At 44.4% G+C, this 22,409-nt stretch overlaps 1 protein-coding gene and 1 long non-coding RNA gene across 16 annotated transcripts in view; one reads left to right on the top strand and one right to left on the bottom strand.

The window, feature by feature from the left end:
- Positions 1-13,966, bottom strand: part of LOC144284792 (uncharacterized) — a 123,376-nt gene extending 109,410 nt beyond the window's left edge. The window contains exon 1 of the long non-coding RNA XR_013353204.1: positions 13,780-13,966. This is a non-coding gene — a long non-coding RNA (uncharacterized LOC144284792). The remainder of the gene's footprint in view (positions 1-13,779) is intronic.
- ZNF212 (zinc finger protein 212) lies at positions 1,714-17,603 on the top strand. 15 transcript variants are annotated; one of them, XM_077849824.1, is made up of 6 exons: positions 1,958-2,058; positions 5,331-5,520; positions 11,199-11,586; positions 11,720-11,846; positions 14,029-14,181; positions 14,989-17,603. In XM_077849824.1, the coding sequence occupies exons 3-6, from the start codon at positions 11,332-11,334 to the stop codon at positions 15,849-15,851; spliced, it is 1,398 nt and encodes a 465-aa protein (XP_077705950.1). In that variant the 5' UTR covers positions 1,958-2,058; positions 5,331-5,520; positions 11,199-11,331; the 3' UTR covers positions 15,852-17,603. The 15 variants fall into 15 exon arrangements, with proteins under 15 accessions (XP_077705949.1, XP_077705941.1, XP_077705950.1 ...); XM_077849820.1 differs by having other exon boundaries at positions 11,194-11,586; XM_077849823.1 differs by lacking the exon at positions 5,331-5,520 and having other exon boundaries at positions 1,714-2,058.
- Positions 17,604-22,409: the final 4,806 nt, after the last annotated feature.

Here is a 22,409-nt window from a genome sequence, read left to right as displayed (position 1 = left end):
AGATACCAGCAGAGGGAGAAGCAGGCTCCATGCGTGGACTCGATCCCAGGTCTCCAGGATCACGCCCTGGGCTGAAGGCGGTGCTAAACCGCTGAGCCACCCAGGGATTCCCACTAGAGCATCAGTTTAATAATTGCCAGAGGTGGACTGGACATTTGTATCAGCCTCACCTGCATGTTGCCTCCCAGTAGCTATATGGGAACCTGCATAATCAGACTACCTGATGAACACAGAAACAGAACAGAGGATTCTAGAACTGAACCACTTGGTAACATCTGTGCCCAGTATCCTATGTCCCGACATGTCTGTCTCCACAGTCATGATACATTTTTTTCTGTGTCTGACAGTAAGTTTTTATTGGTCTGAGAAAGTCAATCAGACCCTAGACATATCTCAATGGCTGATTGGTTTCCTCAGCTTGACCCACCCTTTCTTTAGATGTGTTCATGATTCAGTCAGTCTCCTGCTGATCTGATTGCCGTGGACATCATGCCTTCTCTTGGAGGTGACTTTACCTATCCTTATTCTCTGATTTGCCATTCAATCATTCAGACATATTTATAGGCACCTCTGTGTGCAAGAAATGGTGTATACCATGGAAGGACATTTTTAGTAAAAAAGACACATAATTGGGCAGCCCCAGTGGCCCAGTGGTTTGGTGCCTGCCTTTGGCCCAGGATGTGATCCCGAGGCCCCGGAATCGAGTCCCACATCAGGCTCCCTGCATGGAGCCTGCTTCTCCCTCTGCCTGTGTCTCTGCCTCTCTCTCTAGCTGTGTCTCTATGAATAAAAAAAAAAAAAAAAAAAAAAAAAAACCTTTAAAAAAAAAGACACATAATTACCATATAAACGAATAAAAAAATGAAGTCATTTTGCTTAGTGATAATGCTGTGAAAATGTCTATCAGGGTGTCAAAATAGAGTGTTGGGATGGAGAAGGGTGTTGGGCGGTAGCTGGGATGGACAGGGAATGTCTCTCTGAGGAGGAAAAGTCTGAACTGAGCCCTTCATGCTAAGAAGGAGCCAGTCTGTTGATCTTGGGTTTAGTTCTCTGAGGAAGCGCTTTGAAACTGTAATTCAAAGTGGAAGTTCATTGCCTATCTCTATAGAGACCATGTGGTACAAATTAGGCAAGTATGGTTGCAGTAGTGTTTTCTATCGGGTGATCAAATGGAAATGCAACCATGCTTTCTAAATCAAAATTCCAAACTCATCATCCAACAGTAACATGTGGGCTGTATTAAACATTTGAAATCAGGGCTATCTTGGATTTTTTTTTAAAGACTTTTTACTTTTTTTTTTTTTTCTTTTTACTTATTTATTCATGAGAAACACACACACACAGAGGCAGAGACACAGGCAGAGGGAGAAGCAGGCTCCATGCAGGGAGCTGGATGTGGGACTGGATCCCAGGTCTCCAGGATCACACCCCGGGCTGAAGGCAGCATTAAACCGCTGAGCCACTCGGGCTGCCCTGATTACCATAATTCAAAGGACAGTGAGTTGGTCTGGGAACCTTGACCACCGCTATTGATGTGGAAAGTTGATGTGGCTTTCTAGTTTCTAGAAAGCCAAGTAACAGCTGACCCAGTGGAATAAAACGACATGCCATTTGGGGCCACATCTCCTTTCCCCAACTAAATTTATTCTTCCCTCAGAGCAATCTCTGATTTTTATACATTTTTTATTCTTTTAGAGCACCTCGCGGAGCGCTGCGCACCTAGAAGACACACAAAGTCCAGCGTTTGCCTTGGAGTCTGAATCTGCCCTTGACTTGGAGGAACCAAGCCCTCTGGCCCGAGCGCCGAGCTGCTGTTCATCCTCCTGCCGCGTGGAGGCGGTCTCGAAATCCCGCGGGGTTAGGACGAGCCGCTGGAGCCGCTCCTGGCGCGGGAGGGCCGAACTCCCACAATGCACCTTGTATCAACACGGCACTGGTGGCGGCTTGGAGGTGGGGTAGGGGGTGCCCGGCGGACCGGCGCGCAGCGAGAGGGGTATCAGGCGGGGCTCGGGTGTTGAGGGGCGACTGGCAGCCATGGCGGAGTCGGCGCCTGCTCGGGTAAGGGTCCTCCCGGCACGGGTCGCGGCCGCGTTCGGGATGGCGGAGCTCCTGGCCAGGGCGGGGCTTCGAGGTCCGGACTCCCGTGGTGCTGGGGGTCTCGGGACTCCCCCGGCTGCTCCTGACGAACGCCGCCCCCCTCTCACGCGCCCAAAGCTCTGTCTTCCCCCTCTCGGGCTCCTTCCCCTTCGGGCCGGAGCGCCGGCGCCACACACCGTCGCCGAGAAACTTCTCCGAGGCTTGTTTCGTGTTTTGTTTGTGTGTGTGTGTGTGTGTGTGTGTGGTGCGGGTTGTTTGTTTTTTTGAGAGAGCGCGCGCGCACGAGCTGGGGGAGGGGCAGAGGAAGAGGGAGAGTTGTGGGTTTTTTTTTTTTTAAGAGGTGAGAGAAAAAAAGAGGTGAGAGAGGGCGGGAGGAGGGGCAGGAGGAGAGGGAGAGACTTTTTTTTTTTTTTTTTTTGAGACTTTTTTTTTTTTAAGTGAGAGAGCGCGAGCGTTGAGGGAGAGGGAGAGAGATTTTTTTTTAAGAGCCCGAGAGGGGGAGGGGCAGAAAGTCTTTTGAGAGAGCGAGCGGTGGGGTAGGGGGAGGGGCAGAGGGAGAGAGAAAACGTTAAGTAGGCTCCACGCCCACCATGGAGCCGGAAGCGGGGCTCCAGCTCCTGACCCTGAGATCGTGACCTGAGCCTAAATCAAGGGTTACTGGTTTAACTGACTGGTCCACCTAGGAGCTGGAAAATGTAAGGGATATACTTCGGGTAAACGGAAACTATTCCCGATGGAAAGTCTGAAAATGCAAGCACGTATGGCGATCTGTGGAAATGGGTAAATCTGAACATTGAGGGAAACTAATAATCTTTCGTGAGGTTAAAAACAAAAGCAAATTAAAATACACGCAGCGTTGATGTAAAAAGAGGAGATCAGAATTCAGTTGTTTGAAGGTCTTTATAAGTATGCTTCCCGTAATACTGGGATACTTGCTAAAAGACTTTCTAGTCTTGGCTAGAAAGCTTACAAGTTAGAAGGGGAGGGATCCCTGGGTGGCGCAGCGGTTTGGCGCCTGCCTTTGGCCCCGGGGCGCGATCCTGGAGATCCGGGATCGAATCCCACGTTGGGCTCCCGGTGCATGGAGCCTGCTTCTCCCTCTGCCTGTGTCTCTGTCTCTCTCTCTCTCTGTATGACTATCGTAGATAAATTAAAAAAAAAATTTAAAAAAAATATTGCTGGAGTTGGAGGGCTACTATTTTTTTTTTTTTAAAGATTTTATTTATTTATTCATGAGAGACACAGAGAGAGAGAGAGAGGCTGAGACACAGGCAGAGGGAGAAGCAAGCTCCATGATGGGAGCCTGACATGGGACTCGATCCCAGGACTCCAGGACCATGCCCTGGGCCGAAGGCAGGGGCCAAACCGCTGAGGGCTACTAACTATTTTTAATAGTGGTGAGACTCAGTTAACCACCTTGATACGACATTTTTAATATTTTGCAACTAATTACATGGCTTAAAAATATGTAAAACGAAACTGAAAGAACTATAAGGAAAACTCTCATAGTAGAAGACTGTAACAAAACCTTAGTTTTTATCAAGCCAAAAAGTAATTAGGCTGTAATGCATCCCATAGAACTTTCTGAGGTTATGGAAATATTCTGCTTTGCACTGTTCAAATAGTCACTAGAACTACATGGCTATTATGGCTATTAAGCACTTGAAATGTAGGTAGTGTGGCTGAGGAACTGAATTTAATTCAATTATAATTAATATAGATTTAAGTAACCATATGTTTCTAGTGGCTGTTGGACAGCACAGATACAGATTTTTTTATCCATATATCTGTCAACATATAATACCAGTGTATAGCATACCTCAATTGAGCTGTGCTCAATACTGAATGCAGAATACTGTATTTTCTTACAAATTGAAGGTTTGTGGCAACCGTGTCACGTCTCAGCTTCCTTTTTTTTTTTTAAGATTTTATTTATTTATTCATGAGAGACACACAGAGAGAGGCAAAGACACAGGCAGAGGGAGAAGCAGGCTCCATGCAGGGAGCCCGACATGGGACTTGATCTAGGGACTCCAGGATCACGCCCTGGGCTAAAGGTAGGCACTAAACCACTGAGCCACTCAGGGATCCCTCAGCTTCCATTTTTCCAACAGCATTTGCCCACTTTGTGTCACACAATGGTAATTCTTACAGTATTTTAAAGTTTTTCATTATTGTTGTATTTGTTACATTGTTCTGTGACCAGTAATTATGATTTGCTAAAAACTCAGGTGACGGTTAGCCTTTTTTTTTTTTTTTTTGCAATACAGTATTTTTTTTTAAGATTTTCTTTATTTATTCATGACACACACACACACACACACACACACACACAGAGGCAGAGATACAGGCAGAGGGAGAAGCAGGCTCCATGCAGGGTGCCTGATGTGGGACTTGATCCTGGGACTCCAGGATCATGTCCTGAGCCAAAAGCAGATGCTCAACCGCTAAGCCACCCAGGCATTCCCAAAAATATTTTATTTAAATTCAGTTTGCCAACATATAGTCTAACACCCAATGCTCATCCATCAAGTGCCCTCCTTAGTGCCCATCACCCAGTTATCCCATCCCCCATCCCTCCTCCCCTTCTGCAACCCTTTGTTTCCCAGAGTTAGGAGTCTCTCATGGTTCTACTAGAAATAATGCTATTGTTTACTTAAACTACAGTATGGTGTAGATTTATATGCACTGGGAAACCAAAATTTTACTTCATTACAATATTTGCTTTATTGTGGTATTCTGGAACTAAATTTGCAATTTTTTTTTTTTTTAAGATTTTATTTATTTATTCATGAGAGACACAGAAAGAGAGGCAGAGACACAGGGAGAGGGAGAAGCAGGCTCCATGCAGGGAACTCGATGTGGGACTCGATCCCAGGTCTCAAGGATCACACCCTGGGCTAAAGGCAGCGCTAAACCGCTGAGCCACCTGGCTGCCCTAAATTTGCAATGTTTCTAAGGTACGCCATTATAGAAAGATTAATGAAGACCAAATGAAGAGAGTAAGAGTCTCGTTAGAAATGAAAATGTGTTCTGGCAGTTGATGCTGACTGTTGACTGGGACCTTAGGTAGGGCTCTTGAACAGAATATCTCCATAGGGCTTGGGATCCCTCATGTGTTTTCCAGAGCCCCCTGCCAGTTATTTGCTCCATTTGACATGGAGTGGAGTACAAAAAAAAAAAAAAAAAAAAAAAAAAAAAGCTGTCCTTGACAAACCCTTCTTCAATTGCAGATTCTTGGGTAGCCCGGGTGGCTCGGCAGTTTAGCGCCATCTTCGGCCCAGGGTGTGATCCTGGAGTCCCGGGATTGAGTCCCACATCGGGCTCCCTGCATGGACCCTGCTTCTCCCTCTGCCTGTGTCTCTGCCTCTCGTTCTCTCTGAGCTGAGTGTCTACCGCTGAGCCACCGGGCTGCCCAATAAGGTGAATTTTTAAAATGCACAAGTAAGGAGAAAATGTTTACAGTGTGTATAGAGTGGATAAAGATTCGTACCTAGAATTTTCAGAGAAATTCTGAGATAGTGAGGAAGTCAGATAATCCAAAAGATAAATGGTTAGAAGACTTGAGCAGGTAATTCACTGAAGGAATTTGAATGGACAATAAACATTGAAAAGATGCTTACCTTTGTCATTGTAATCAAGGAAAGTGTAGCTGGAAACCATGATGACATATTTCAGACCTACTGGAGGAACGATTTTAGTCTGACAGTACCAAGTGTTGATATAGTTGGGGAACATGCAGAATACTTAACATACTTCTGACAGGAGTAAATTGATACAGCTACTTTAGAAAACATTTGGTATTATTTACTGAAGTCCAAGATGTGTACATACCCTATTAGCCAACAATTCCTTCCTGGGACTATATCCTCAGGAAACTTACCCATGCTACTAGGAGCCACGTACAGTCTTGTTCACTGTGGCTCTGTTTGTGAAGACAAAGATGGAGACACATCATTAATGGAATGGAAAAGTAAATGGTATGGTCACACTGGAATATTATGAAGTGAAAATTACAGCCATCTGCTACAATAGGATATTTCGAGGAGTTGTGGAATAAGGATTCCTTTTTTTTTTTTTTTTTTTTTTAAGATTTTATTTATTTATTCATGACAGACATGGGTAGAGAGAGAGAGGCAGAGGGAGAAGCAGGCTCCATGCAGGGAGCCCGAAGTGGGATTTGATCCCGGGTCTTCAGGATCATGTCCTTGGCTGAAGGCGGTGCTAAACCGCTGAGCTACCCAGGGATCCCTCCTTTTTTTTTTTTAAAGATATTTTTTATTTATTCATGAGAGACAACAGAGAGGCAGAGACATAGGAAGAGATGTGGGACTCGATCCTGGGACTCCAGGATCATGCCCTGGGCCAAAGGCAGGTGCTAAACCGTTGAGCCACCCAGGCGTCCCTGGATTCCATTTATATAAAGTCCTAAGATAGGCAAAGCTAAAGAACATGTATTGTTTTGGGGAAAAAATTGGTGATAATGTAAAAAACCATTACTAGTGAAAATTTAAATTCAGAATAGTAGTTACTTTAGGTGTCGTACAAAGGACCTCAGAAGCAACATTTATATAACTGAGTGGTAGTTACTGGAGATTTGTTGCCAGTACCTTATACATCTTATGTATTAAGTTTTTCTTTTTAAACTATTCAGTATTAAAAAGTCATGGTATTGGGCAGCCCCTGTGGATCAGCGGTTTAGTGCCACCTTCAGTCCAGAGCGTGATCTTGAGACCCGGGATCCAGTCCCACATTAGGCTCCCTGCATGGAGCCTGCTTCTCTCCCTTTGCCTGTGTCTCTACCTCTCTCTCTCTCCTCTCTGTGTATTCTCATGAATAAATAAATAAAATCTAAAAAAAAAAAGTCATGGTATCTCAGTTGGAGGTGACCTCTTAAATATTATCTAGTCAACCTTAGATAGATGCCACTTTAGAATGTTACTTGTTCTGGGGCTCCTGGGTGGCTCAGTGGTTGAGCTTCTGTATTTGACTTGGGTCTTCGGCTTGGGTTGTGATCCCTGGGTCCCGGGATTGATTCCCACATCAGGTGCTCCGTAGGGACCCTGCTTCTCCCTCTGCCTTTGTCTTTGCTTTTCTCTCTGTTACTCATGAATAAATAAATAAAATCTTTAAAAACAATGTTATTTGTTTTGTGTTTCACTCAAGCAGATTGAAGTTTCCTTAGGTACAGGGACCGGTCTTACACTTAATGGCAACAGGTTTCAGACGCAGGCCCATTGTATACTTCATCTGACAGTATGATAGAATACCCAAACAGAAATGCCCCAGAAAATCCAGAAGCATGGGCAGTGTAGGCACTTTTTGTATTTTTCACTGCGATCAGGAATATTCTTAAATAATGGAATTTATGTAAAAAATAAATTATGAAAAAATACATGTTTATTGAAGAAGTCAAGCAATAGTTTACAAGGAAAGATTAAAATCTATTCCTCTCCTCTCCCTGAGGATGTCATATTAACAATTTAGTTTGGTGAATATCTTTCTAGACCTTTCAGTGGGCTGAAACAAACATATACTCATAAATTTTCTGTTTAGGAAAGTGGGATCATAATAAATATATTTCCCTAAAAGTTGGATTTTTAGCTAGTAGGGTATGATTAAAAACTCTTCCAAACCATATGTATAGGCCTAACTCATTTTTAAAGGTAGTATAGTAAAAAAAAAAAAAAAAAAAAAAAAAGGTAGTATAGTGTCATTTTTGATTGTGCCATAGTTTATTTAACCATTCCTTTATGAATAGTCCTTTAGATTATTTCCAGGCTTTAACTATTCCAAAGACTATTACCAGTAATCATCTTTGTATGGATGTCAGTAAATAATACCACTTGCTTTTATAAGAGAATACCATGAGTGGGATTGCTAGTTTTTTTTTGTTTTTTTTTTTTTTAAGATTTTACTTATTCATGAGTGACACAGAGAGAGAGACAGGCAGAGACACAGGCAGAGGGAGAAGCAGACTCCACTCAGGGAGCCTGATGTGAGACTCGTTTCAGGACTCCAGGATCATGCCCTGGGCCGAAGGTAGACACTAAACTGCTGAGCCACCTGGGCGTCCCTGAGGTTTTCTTCCATAAAATTTGTAGTATTTTTCATTCCTTCTAGGAGTGTTATAAAACTGCCCAGTTAAAAAAAAAAGTACCCAGTTTTATATTCTAGACAGCTCCAAATGTAGTTCCTTAACCCTCTTTTTCAAGTGTGTCAACCTGGTGGGTAAAAGGTGGTTTCCCTTGGTTGTATTTGTACTCCTGACTGCTTTTTGACCACCTGAATTTCTTCTATTTGAGAGAGATAGCAAGAGAGAGTTTGAGTAGGGAGGAGAGAGAAGCAGTCTCCCCAGTCATCAAGAAGCTCAATTGCAGGACCCTGGGATCTTGATCTGAGCTAAGGCAGATGCTTAACCAACTGAGCCACCCTGGTACCCCAACCACCTGCATTTCTGCTCTCATAATTACTTAGTTTGCAGTTTTGTTTGGGGTTATTATTTTTCTTTCCCCTTCATACTCTATTTCTATTTTTTTTTTAATTTTTAAAAATTTTTTAAATTTATTTTTGATAGTCACAGAGAGAGAGAGAGAGGCAGAGACATAGGCAGAGGGAGAAGCAGGCCCCATGCACCGGGAGCCCGACGTAGGATTCGATCCCAGGTCTCCAGGATTGCACCCTGGGCCAAAGGCAGGCGCTAAACTACTGCACCACCCAGGGATCCCCTCTATTTCTATTCTCATGTTTTTTTTTGTAGTTATGCTTATGGCATCGTTCATTGCAGCTAACATTTTCTTCGATCTATACTCTGTATCTATATTTATAAGTTGTGCTTATTGAGGTCATTTTTGTACATAGAGTAAAATTCAGTCTTCAGGCATATAATTGAGGTTTGAAAAATGTGCAGCCATCATCATGTTACCAGATTAGAGAATATTTCCATCATCCCAGAAAGTGTTCTTTGCATTCACTCTCCTTGCTCCAACCCCAGCCCTTAGCAACCTCTGATCTGATTTCTGTCCTTATAGTTTTGCCTTTCCTTTTTTTTTTTTTTTGAGATTTTATTTATTCATGAGAGAGAGAGAGAGGCAGAGATATAGGCAGAGGGATAAGCAGGCTTCATGCTGGAAGCCCAATGTAGGACTTGATCCCGGAACTCTGGGATCACGCCCTGAGTCAAAGGCAGATGCTCAACCACTGAGCCACCCAGGTATGTCCCCCTCCCCCTTTTTTTAAGTTTTTTTTTTTTTTTTTTTTTTAAGATTTTATTTATTCATGACAGACACACAGAGGCAGAGGGAGAAGCAGGCTCCCCATGGGGAGCAGGATTTGGGACTTGATCCCGGGACTCAGTGGTTGAGCTGAAGGCAGCTGCTCAACCACTGAGCCACCCAGGCATCCGAATCTTGCCTTTCCTGAATGTCATGTCAAGTGGCATTTTGTGTCTTCTTTGATGTAGCATGATTTTGAGATCCATGTTGTTAGGTCTATCAGTAGTTTGTTCCCTTTTTATCACTAACGTAGGATTAGCTTTAATGTGTTAATAATATAATGGTATTTTATTATATGGTGTATTAGTACTCTTAAGGCTTCTCTATCAAAGTATTGCAAATTGGGGCTTACACAACAGAGGTGTATTGTCTTACAGTTCTGGAGTCTGGAAGTCTGAAATCAAGGTGTCCACAGACTTGGTGCCTTCTGAGGACTACCATGACAGATAATCTGTTCCAGGCTTTTCTCTTAGCTTCTGGTGGCCCCTCATGCATTTTATTGGCTTGTGGCAACAGAACTCCGACCTCTACCTCCATTGTCATGGGATGGTTCTTCCTATGTGTGTCTACATCATTTTCCCTAAGTGTACATCTGTGTCCAGATCTCCCGTATTTTATAAGGATACCACATCATATTTGATTATAGCCCATCTGATGACCTAATTTAATTTGATTGCCTCTGTAAAGATTCTTCTCTCCAGATCAGATCACATTCTGAAATAGTGGGGGTGGAGACTTCAACTTTTTTTGGGGGGGGCGCAACAAAATTCATCACAAAGCATATGGATGGAACATAGTTTATCGATTCACCAGTCGATGGACATTTGAATTGTTTCCATCTCGATAGGTAGTTCAAAACAAAAAGCACCTCTTTTCAGCCTTTTGCTATGTGGAAGAGGAGAGGAATTATTCAGTGCTCAGATCTTGACTCACCTTCCTGTTTGCACAGAGTGCTAAGCAAGCAAGAAAATGCCAGACCTCAGAAAGGCAGGGGGAGGCTCCAGAAAGCTAGATGAGCCACTGAAAGTGAAAAGCAGAATATGGGACAAAATGAGCCTCTCCAAAGGTCGCATGTCCTGTTTGTTTCATTTATATTTATTTTTTACATTAAGCTTTTAAGTCTTTTTTTAGGGGGCACAGTTAGGCTTTAAACCCACATATTCAATAAGAACTGAGTTGAGTAACTAGAGTCGGTCATGGCCAAGCTTACATGTTCATTTCTGTGCTACTTATGTTCATTTTGTCCCTTCTTTTTCCAGACCCTAAGTCCTTGCCACTGCAATTCTTTCAAAGCTATTTCCTCTCAGTGCCGTCCTTGTGGATAGAGCAGCTGCCTTGAAAAAAGTGTATGGCATATAAATGGGGTCAGCAGGGGCTGTGGGGAGACTTCCCATATGTTGACTTTAGTAATGTTGAGCTTCAGCTGTAGTGGTTTTCCTGGTTAGGGACAGATCATGAAAATGAACCACGTAAGGAAAATGTCAGTAGGCTTCATCAAATCACGTACATAAACATTTATGAAGGATTTAGTCAGTGTCATCCATTGTACTAGCTGCTCAGGTGCAAAGGTAAATGAGTTGAGCCCTGTAGTAGGTCTTGCTGAGGAATTGTCTTTGTTGGTTTTAGAGACTATAGAATAATGTCAAGTGTGAAGCGCAGATAATAAGGTGTTATGTGTAATATGATTTCACCTTTGTGGGACAAACCTTTTTTTTTTTTTAAGGTAGAAACTAGGTAGCTCTAATGACTCTTGGACCCATTGTTTTCTTTCCTTACATTTGGAACTGACACTGACTGACCCTGGGTCTGATTCTTCATTCAGCACAGGAGGAAACGCCGTTCCACACCTTTGACTTCTTCCACGCCACCCCCACAAGTGACAGAGAAAAGCTCTTACCTGCAGACTACAGAGCTCTCTCTCTGGACTGTGGTGGCCGCCATCCAAGCTGTGGAGAAGAAGATGGAGGCCCAGTCTGCCAGGCTACAGAGCCTGGAGGGGCGGACGGGGACGGCCGAGAAGAAGCTGGCAAACTGTGAGAAGACCGCCATGGAGTTTGGGAACCAGCTGGAGGGCAAGTGGGCCGTGCTGGGAACCCTGCTGCAGGAGTACGGGCTGCTGCAGAGGCGGCTGGAGAACATGGAGAACCTGCTGAGGAATAGCAACTTTTGGGTGTTGCGGCTGCCGCCGGGCAGCAATGGAGAAGTTCCAAAGGTAGTCAGTCCCCTTGGGGGTTAAGAGTCAGACTAGATGGGGATCCAAGCCCTTTATTATTTAAGATTCTGAATTGCTGGCTTTTCCCTTGTGGCTACGACTGGAGGCATTCATTGTGTACTATTTGTGATTTCAGGTGTCCAGGTCACTTGAAAATGATGGAGTCTGTTTCTCAGAGCAGGAGTGGGAGAATCTGGATGACTGGCAGAAAGAGCTCTACAGAAATGTGATGAAGAGCAACTATGAGACTCTGGTCTCTCTGAGTAAGTAGCACTTTTCTCCTGGGAATTCTCTTTCAGGTATCTTTACATCCCTGGCCAAGTAGCTAGTGACTCGGACTACACCTATAATTCTAGGTGGCTTTGGCTCATCTGTTGGTCCGTGCTGGGTTGAGAAATGGGAGTCTCCAAAAAAGAGAGAGAGAACATAAGAGACACTTAACAGTAGAGAACAAATAGAGTTGATGGAGGGAGATAGGTTACGTGTTAGGCTAGATGTATGACAGGCATTAAGGAGGACACTTTTTTAAAAAAATTATTTATTTATTCATGAGAGATAGAGAGAGAGGGGCAGAGACACAGGTAGAGGGAGAAGCAGGCTCCACGCAGGGAGCCTGACGTGGGACTTGATCCGGGGCTGAAGGGGGTGCTAAACTGCTGAACCACTGGGGCTGCCCAGGAGGGCACTTGTTGTGTTGAATACTGAGTGTTAAATGTAAGTGATGAATCACTAAATCCTACTCCTGAAAACAATATTATGGGCAGCCCGGGTGGTTGAGTGGTTTAGTACCACCCATGTTGGGCTCCCTGCATGGAGCCTGCTTCTCCCTCTGCCTGTGTCTCTGCCTCTCTCCCTCTCTCCCTCTCTCTCTCTCTCTGTCTTCCATGAATAAATAAATAAAATCTTAATAAACAAATAAATCTAAAAAAAAACAGCAGTATTATGCTATATGTTACTAACTCGAATTTAAATAAAAAATTTGAAAAAGGAAAAAGAAAAGAAATGGGAGTCCATAAAGATTTTTGGAAAGGTCTTGGTGTTGACTATTTTATATTTCTTATCTATGGTCACATAGTTCTTGATAATATTTACTAATAGAGAAGATGTCATCATTATGATATAATGTGGCCAGGGTTCCTCATGCTGTTTTTCATACCTAAAACTGTATGACAAAGAAATCCTTTGTTATCTGAGATGAGCCAGGCAGCATAGGCTAACCAAAATTTTTTCTTGGCATTTGGCTGGAATTCTATTCAGTCCCTGTGAGCTCAGTGTCTATTTTGTGTTAATTAGAAGTGCTGCTTAATAGATAACACATTCTTATATATAAAATATTAGCTATTATTAAGTAGGTTTTGGTAGACAAAAAAAAATTTGTTTTTACAGATTTTATTTATTTATTCATAGAAACACAGAGAGAGAGAGAGAGAGAGGCAGAGGCACAGGCAGAGGGAGAAGCAGGCTCCATGCAGGGAGCCTGATGTGGGACTCAATCCAGGGTCCCCAGGATCAAACCCCAGGTTGCAGGCGGTGCTAAACCACTGCACCACCGGGGCTGCCCTTTTTTTTTTTTTTTTTTTTTAAGATTTTATTCATTTATTTGAGAGAGAGAGAGAGCAGAAAGAGGAGCAAAGGGAGAGGGACAAGCAGACTCCTAGCTGAGTGCAGAGCCTGACTCGGGGCTTGATCTCATGACCCTGAGATCATGACCTGAACCAAAACCAAGAGTCAGACGCTCAACCTACTGAGCCACCTAGGCGCCCCTGACAAAATATTTTCAAACTGAAGTCCATAGAGTTGTGTCAAAAAGGCCAGTGTAACTGGAGCAGAGTGTGGAGCAAATGGGTCAGAGGGGACTGCATGACCTGGGCTGAGTTCTGTGCTCTGCTAGTGGCTGCTTGCTTGTCTGTCCCAGCTGGGGATAATGGTGCCCGCTTTGCCTTGCAGTGTGTCAGCCTAAATGAAGTTTGATATGCTGAAAGGAGGCAGCACTTGAGACTGTGTACAAGTGAGGGCAGGGTGGGGGAGAAGGGGAGTGGATTTCTGGAGCCTGACTGCCTGAGCCACAGTGACTAATGAAGGAGCACTGAAGGCAGCTGACTGAATAGGTTTTTTGAACTGGCTATAATTTTCCAGTTGTCCAAGCTGCCACTGGTGGGAAAGTGGGAAGAACAGTGGCCTTTTAATCTTTTGAACTTTTTTTTTTTTTTTTAATTTTTATTTATTTATGATAGTCACACAGAGAGAGAGAGAGAGAGGCAGAGACACAGGCAGAGGGAGAAGCAGGCTCCATGCACCGGGAGCCCGACGTGGGATTTGATCCCGGGTCTCCAGGATCGCGCCCTGGGCCAAAGGCAGGCACCAAATCGCTGCGCCACCCAGGGATCCCTAATCTCTTGAACTTATAATATCAGCCCTGACATTGATTACCGTGTTCATTGGCAGTTGACCAGTGTGCAGTGAGCTTTTACTCTCTCCTGGGCTCACACTGTGCTTATTCCAACCCAGAGGTCCTTGGCCAGCCAGAAGGAGAAGCAGAATTGGGTGCAGGGATGCTGGGTGACTTGGAGGAGGAAGGCCCTGGTGATGTCAACCCAGGTAAGTGGATCCAGAATATTCCATCCCTCTCCCTACAGCCTATAACGAGCTTTCTTTTTTTTTTTTTAATATATATATATACTTTTTATTGAATATAACAAGTTTTCCAACTGCTAAACTGCCAAATGCTGATTATCAGCAACCTCATCTGATATTATTTTAGATTTCTTTATAATTTTCGTTAGTTCATCTAATTAGATGTGCGTCTTCAGTTATTACTGCTGTGGAGAATCCTTAAGTGTTAAGTGTTGTGACTATATTCTACCTCATGCCTCTCTACTATACAGAGTAGAACACATAATAGCTCTAGTGAAAACCCTCGAGGTTGAGGATAGGATTGGTCAGATATTAGGAGTGGAGCTGTCTGGGTGAGAGGCATGCAGAGCATTTATAAGTCAGCTATTTTGGGGGGAATGTGCAGGAAAATGGGCTGGGTACATGAATGAATATTAGGTTTAAGAGTGGTGATTTTTTTTTAATAATTCATATTTATTACTTTAACACTCTTAAATTAGTTATAGTATATTTTGTCATTTTTCACAGGAATGGAGTATAAATTTATGAACAAGCTTAGAGAATTACCATTTATAACATTGTTCTAGAAAAGTAATCTATTCAGATTTCTCTACCTGAATATAGGTTTAGTTTTTCAAGTCTTAGAACCCAGTCTTCTCCAAATTGTCCTGATCCCCTTAATCCTGGGGTACTTTGATTTGAGCCCTTCTGAAATTCACAGATGTTTGTTTAGCTCTGAAGAAACTGAAGGTGCTAGAATGTGATCTTTTTTGTTGGTCTTTCTCTCGGCAGCAGAAGGGGTTCTGATCAAGCAGGAGATACAGTACACTCAGGAAGGCTCTGCGGATCTTCCTGGAGAGTTCTCAGGCATTGCTGAAGAGCAGGCTTTCCTGAGCCCAGAGCATGCTGAACTCTGGGATGGTCAGGGTGGTTCTATCCTCTTGGATTCGAGCTCCGGGGACACTAATCTGGAGGATCCCACTGAGGGCAGTAGAGATTCTAGCAGTGGCAGAACTCTGAGCTGTCCCCCGAAGCAGAAATCTAGTAGGCAGGTGCAGCTGGGTCAGGAATGTGGGCAGGGCCTAAAGCTGAAGAGGGACACCTCTGGTCCCTATGAATGTTCCGAGTGCGAGATCAGCTTCCATTATAAGCAGCAGCTAGCTACGCATCTGCAGACCCACTCAGGGTGGGGGACTTACACAGCCTCGGAGCCAGAGGAGAGCCTTAGACCCAGGCCACAACTGAAGCCCCAGTCCAAGAGGACAAAGCTTCATCAGTGTGATGTGTGCATGAGGAGCTTCAGCTGCAGGGTGAGCCTGGTAACCCACCAGCGCTGCCACCTGCAGGAGGGGCCTAGTGCTGGCCACTATGTCCAGGAGAGGTTCTCACCTAACAGCCTGGTTGCCCTGCCCGGCCACATCCCTTGGAGGAAAAGCCGGAGTTCCCTCATCTGCGGTTACTGTGGCAAGAGCTTCAGCCACCCATCTGATCTAGTGCGGCACCAGCGTATCCACACGGGAGAACGGCCCTACAGCTGCTCAGAGTGTGAGAAGAGCTTTGTCCAGAAGCAGCACCTTCTGCAGCACCAGAAGATCCACCAGCGGGAGCGGGGAGGGCTGGCTCTGGAGCCTGGGAGACCCAATGGCCTGCTTTAAGGGTGCCAGCCCCTCGTCGGTCCTGGGGGGTGCAGAAGGGGCTGGCATTGGTCCCCCCAAAGAGACACTATGCAGAGTCAGGGACTTTTTCCTGAGAAGAGTCGCTTTGATTGCCTTCCCTTGGCCAAGCACCAGGCCAAGCCCAGAGGCTCTCCTGAAAACTGTGGAAGAGGAGGAGTCCAGGGCCACTCCTCTCCCTGCCATCTCTCCCTGCTGTGGAGCTTGTCGTCTCTGGCACCTTCAAAGCTCTGGTTTTCCCATCGTGGCTGATTCTTGTGGCGGGCTGCAGTGGGCTCTGACCCTCCAGGGACTGGTGGCTGGTTCCAGGTCCTGTCCCAGCATTTTAGGTTTTCCTGTGAGGTTGGGTTGGGCCAGTGGAGAAACCAGGAAAGTTCTGGTTTCTCCTGGTTTGTGGTGTGTGGGAGAGTTCTGGGACCTAACCTTCTCTTTCCTCTTCTTTTGTAGTCTCTTTGTTAAAAACAAGTAGAAGAAATAATTTAAATGACTGCTTACCCTGTTCTGAGGAAACTTTTTTGGAATTAGAGTTTAGTTGATTTAAAAAAAAAAAAAAGTCTTGATCCTTGTTTTTTAAAAATTTCCAGTGTTGTAGAAGTTGTTCCTAACATGGGGACTGGGCCTACCCTCTAGGAGGGATTTGTTTATGGGGGTCTTTTAGCCCACCCACACTTAGTAAGGTCAGAGATCAGGTGGCAGAGTGCTGAGCTCCCTCTTTTTGGGGGGGTCTTTGCTCACAAGGGGCTAACTGAATCTAGAGGAGCAAGAGGAGGAGAGTGGTAGAGGTAGACCTCAGAATCCCTGCTGGGAATGAAGAGTCTTGTGACGGAGCCCAGAGCATGCTGCTGCTTGGGAATCTAGGTTTTTCACCATAATCCTCTTCCAGCATGGTCCTTGCTGGTTTCTGCAGCCACCCAAGGTAGAAGACTATTTTGTTACTTACGGTTGTCTAACTTGTTCCAGTGGGAATTGGAGTTTGTTCTTATTACACCAGTTGTTTCTTGAGATTGTGTAGATTACACATTTTTCAAATTAGTTCTGAGATTGACTGTTCAGAGATGATGGAGAAAAAGCACAAAAATGCTTCTTAGGAGTGTTGAATGCCTGCCCCACTGTTGTTTGGGGAGATGGGACTGGGCTCCTGGGTCCTATATGTGAATGTCTCCTTTGATGATTTGCAGTTGCCTAGAATAAAACTTGCTACTAGCAAAAAAACAAAAACAAAAACAACCCTCATGTTGGATATTTTTCTCCCTTTGTCAAGAACATCAAGGTAGGAGGTGGCTGACCTGGAGCAGTGACAGAGGCCTGAAGTCACAACCTGGCCTGCATTTTTACTTAAACCTAGGACAGACAAGCAGAGGGCATGTATGAGAATATCCATGGGACCCTGTGTGGTGGTTGAGGGCTGGAGACAACCTGCATATTGATTTTTGGAGATGGCAGAAAGACAGGGCAGGTAAGATAGGTGTGCCAACCTCTACTGGGTAGCACTTAGGGACATTGGCTTAGAGCAGCGTATAATGCTGAGTGGGAAAATGTTAGAGATTGAATGAGGTTTATGACAGTACAGTTTATGTACAATAAAAATGCATGTACACAAAACATTTGACAAGAACACTTGGAAATGCAGACTTATACCTTAAAGGCATTACAGCTGCTTGTGGGAGCAATGAGTGGGATATGGGGATAAAAAGAAAGAAATAGATAAAAATAAACTTGGCTCACTATAAAGTATAGGATTGTCTTGGATTGTCTTGGTGTAGAAACAACGTGGAAGTTGTCCTAGAGCAGGCGCCATGCTCAACTGTGGTGCTCAGCTTCGTTATATGTAGGAAAACCTCAGGAACTGCTGCTCTCTTAAATTCTTTCTAGTCTCCCTTGCCCTTAAGCTTTTGCATCATAGATTTCCTTATACTCCATCCTTGATTATTTTTACCTCCAGATTGAGTGGTGTGTATGTGTATATGTATGAATGTATGTATGTATGTATGTATGTAGAGATCATGAGTGGGAAAAGAGGGTGAGGAAGAGGGAGAAAGAATCTCAAGCAGACTACATGCTGAGTGTGGAGCCTGCCATGGGGCTCAATCTCACTACCTGAACCAAAACCAAAGAGCCAGATGCCCAACCAACTGAGCCACCAGGCATCCCCCAGTCGAGGTTTTTATTTATTTATTTTTAAAGATTTATTTATATATATATTTAAAAGATTTTATTTATTTAAGATTTTATTTATTTATTCATAGACACAGAGAGAGAGGGGCAGAGACACAGAGGGAGAAGCAGGCTCCATGCAGGGAGCCTGATGTGGGACTCGATCCCAGGTCTCCAGGATCACACCCCAGGCTGCAGGCGGCACCAAACCGCTGTGCACTGGGGCTGCCCTATTTGTTTGTTTATGAGAGACACAAGGAGACACAAGGAGAGAGAGAGAGGCAGAGACTCTGGCAGAGGGAGAAGCAGGCTCCATGCAGGGACCCTGACGTGGGACTCGATCCCGAGTCTCCAGGATCACACCCTGGGCTCCTGGTGGCACTAAACCGCTGAGCCACCTGGGCTGCCCAGATTTATTTATTTGAGAGAGAGTGAATGAGTAAGAGCAGTGGAAGAGGGGCAGAGGGAGAAGCAGACTTCCCTGCTGATTGAGCTACCATGGTGCCCTTCAATTGAATGTTTTAATGTGTGACCAGTCTTTGTTTTGCATTGTGGGGTAAAAAAAGTACCGCATAGGAGTCTGGTTCTCTGGTAATGTTAAATTTTCCTTGAGACAGGAGGATAATTGTATGAGGCAGTTGGACTATAGTAATAATGGCTAATATTATTAATATTCCTGAGCACTTAATGTGTGAAGCACTCATAAATGAATTTAATCCTCTGTGGTGGGTATGATTATACTCCATTTTACACAGGAGATGTGGGAAACCTTCTGAGAGGTGAAAGCAGCTAGGAACCCAGGCCATCTTGCTTCAGATCCCACACACTTGACCATGGATGCTTTTTCTCCTGGTTGACCACAATCAAGCACTTTGGGTCCAGGCTGGTTTCTGAGTCCTTGTTATGGAAGGTATGGACCCGTAACCAGCAGTATCGGTATCTCTTGGGAACTTGGTGGAAATGCAGACTCAGACCCACTGAATCAGAATCTGGAGATTTTAACAAGATCTTCAGGTCAGTCTCTGTACACAGAAATACCTTCTTGAGTGATAGAGTATCAACCTTGTACCTGCTTCAACTGTCAATCAAAAGCTTGCTCTGCTAAGTGCTGAGAAGGAGATAAGAAACAGAGCTCTCTGAAGGGTTGATGAAATTAGATTAAATCAACACATAAGAATTAAATGCCAAACATTAGTGACTAATCTGTCCATCTTTCCTTCCTGTTCCTGCAGGTAGGGGGGTCCTGATCATTGCCCACTTAAACTTTCCAATAACCTAACTGTTCTGTCCTTTAACCATATCCTTTTAACTACCAGAGTTACTGTCCTGGCACATGAATTGGTCATGGGCCTTCCTCTAAGACTCGTAAGGATGTGACTGGCTACTGGTAAAGAGCAAGCTTTTTAGTATAGAACGTAACGCTTTGACAAACCTGCTCCGAGTGTTTTTCTTACTTTTTTTTAAAGATTTTATTTATTCATGAGAGACACACAGAGAGAGACAGGCAGAGACACAGGCAGAGGGAGAAGCAGGCTCCATGCAGGAAGCCCAATGTGGGACTCAATCCCAGGACTCTGGGATCACACCCTAAGCCAAAGGCAGACACTCAACCCCTGAGCCATCCAGGCATCCCTGCTCCGAGTTTCTTCACCTTTCACTTTAAATTATCTGCTGCTACCGCGTTGGGCGTCCTGCCATTTAGTGAATAAGCCATGTCTTCTGTTTTCCAGGAATTCCCTTCTCTGAACCAAATTTACTTCTCACTGCTCAGTTTATAAGCCCCTTTCTATGCACGCTTCCCTTATTTTTATTTTAACAGATATATATATATATCAAACACATAGTACCTAAGCACCTAGAGAAAACCACAAGCAGGGGAGTGGGAGAAGCAGGCTCCTTGCTGAACAGGGACCTTCCTCCCTCTACAGGGCTCAATCCTGGGATCCTCCTGGGATCATGACCTGAGCTGAAGGCAGGCCCTTAACTGACTGAGCCCCACAGGTGCTTAGGCTCTGTTTTAAATACTTGGGATACATAAGTGTACAAAACATCTTTGCTCTAGTTGAATTTACACACTATAAAAATCTTGTCTCCTGCCTGTGCTGCATGTTTGCATAACCTTTCCTCAGACTAGTGCAAGATTCCATTCTGGTTGAGTCTCTTATTTTTTATTATTATTATTATTATTAAAAGCCTCAATAGTTTTTTTTTTTTTTTTTAAGATTTTATTTATTTATTCATAGAGAGGCAGAGACACAGGCAGAGGGAGAAGCAGGCTCCATGCAGGGAGCCCAACGTGGGACTCGATCCCGGGTCTCCAGGATCACACCCTGGGCTGCAGGCGGCCCTAAATCACTGCACCACCGGGGCTGCCCTGAGTGTTCACTTACAAGTATCTAAGTACCCTCCATGTGCAAGATTTGCAGAGGCTACTTGGTTAAATCAGAGATCTTGCTCTTCGGTTTACAGGCTAAGGGAATCTACTATAATTAGAGAATTCTATGTCCCAAGTGATGTTGAAGGTCTAAAAATTCAAGAGAACAATTTACATTTCGTTGTGAGGCATTGGGGAAGACTTTATGAGAGGTGATTTTTGAACTGGACCTGTAAAGATGAGAAGAAGGACATTGTAGTTGGAGCAACAAGAGCAAAAGGGGAGATGTTATGGGGCATATACAAATCATTCATTTAATTTGGCTGGAGGATAGGATGTGAGAAGAGGAGTAGTGGAGGATGTGTTTGGAAAGGTAGGTTGGGTTCAGACTAAGGATTTGGGATTTTATTGAGTTAGTAATGGGGAGCTGAGAGTTTGAGCAAAAGGGTGACCTGATTCTAGCTGGGATTTGGGAATATTAAACTACTGAGAGTTATGTGGGTTTTTTGGTTTTGTTTTTGGTTGGGATGGGGGATGTTAGGAGGATTCCGGTGAGACGAACAAGAGCCAATGAGGACCTGATTGGGTGCAGCTGCAGTAGGAAGAGAGCCATGGACAAGGATGGATGGACGATACCGCCAAGGCAGAAATCAACAGGATGTGATGCTTTTTGAAGACAGGGACCAGACTCCACAGCTCTGAGCACCATAGGTGCTCACCACATTTGTTGGATGAACATGTATAATGGGTATTCACAGAATAGGTGGCTCAGTATTGCCTGAACTAGGGGAAGCTCTGTGGAGGAAGGGGGACTTGGTTATACTTCTGGTCTCCTTCTGCCAATACTTCTCTTCATAATGCTGTATAATTCTGGTTGGGTTTACTTTCTAATCTAAATTACATGCCTGGAAACTGGGGATGTGTTTGTCATAGGGATTCTTTCTCTGAGGTGCCTATCTCTTGAGAATGTGCTGGTGGGGACACTAACCCTTGAATATCTTGACCCCACTTGAGTGACCCTAGGTGGTATTTTCTTGGCCCTCAACTTAAGATGATACTACCTGCAGGAGAGTCTTGATGGGCTGTTTCAGTGACCTGCACCTTGGCAGAGTTCCCCCCCCCCCCCCCCCCCCCGTTCCTCCAGGGGCTGCCCCTCTATTTTGGGAATCCAGTGCCAGCTCACCAAGAGGGATTCAGGTCCAGGAGGTCTGATCCCCAAAAAAGCAAACACAGGAAACAATAATTAAGGATGTGGGTAATTGTAGTTAATATTCAAGCTATACCAGGCTGGTCTGCTCAGCAAACCAAATCGTGGTGTAAAGGTTTTGTGCTTTTTGTTTAATATATTTGTAAAATCAGAGCAGGGGAATGGGAGGCAGCTGTAGGAACCTGATAAACATGCAGTGTTTCTCACTGTGATCACCATGTGGTAGAATCTGCATCACCTGGGAACTAGTTAGAAATGCAAATCCTGGCCACTGCCACTCCATCCAGCCTCAGACCTGGACACTGATAATGGTGCCCAGCAGTCTGTTAACAAGCACAACACGGGACTATGATGCATGCTAAAGTCTGAGTACCACCGATTTACAAAAGTTTCTTTTTTTTTTTTAAATCACAGAATTATTATTTTTTTAAATTTTATTTATTTATGATAGTCACAGAGAGAGAGAGAGAGAGAGGCAGAGAGACAGGCAGAGGGAGAAGCAGGCTCCATGCACCGGGAGCCCGACGTGGGACTCGATCTGCGGTCTCCAGGATCGCACCCTGGGCCAAAGGCAGGTGCCAAACTGCTGCGCCACCCAGGGATCCCAAAAGTTTCTATAAAAATCTAAGACAGCTGTCAAAAATTAGAGCACTCTTCCCTGAACAGTTTTTTTTTCTAAAGATTTTATTTATTTATTCATGAGAGAGAGAGAGACAGAGACACAGGCAGAGGGAGAAGTAGGCTCCATGCAGGGAGCCCGATTTGACTCAATCCAGGGTCTCCACTATCAGGCCCTGGGCTGAAG

This window comes from Canis aureus, chromosome 15 (genome assembly GCF_053574225.1).
Source record: "Canis aureus isolate CA01 chromosome 15, VMU_Caureus_v.1.0, whole genome shotgun sequence".
NCBI classification, from domain to species: domain Eukaryota; kingdom Metazoa; phylum Chordata; class Mammalia; order Carnivora; family Canidae; genus Canis; species Canis aureus.
This window is presented reverse-complemented; position numbering and strand designations above follow the sequence as displayed.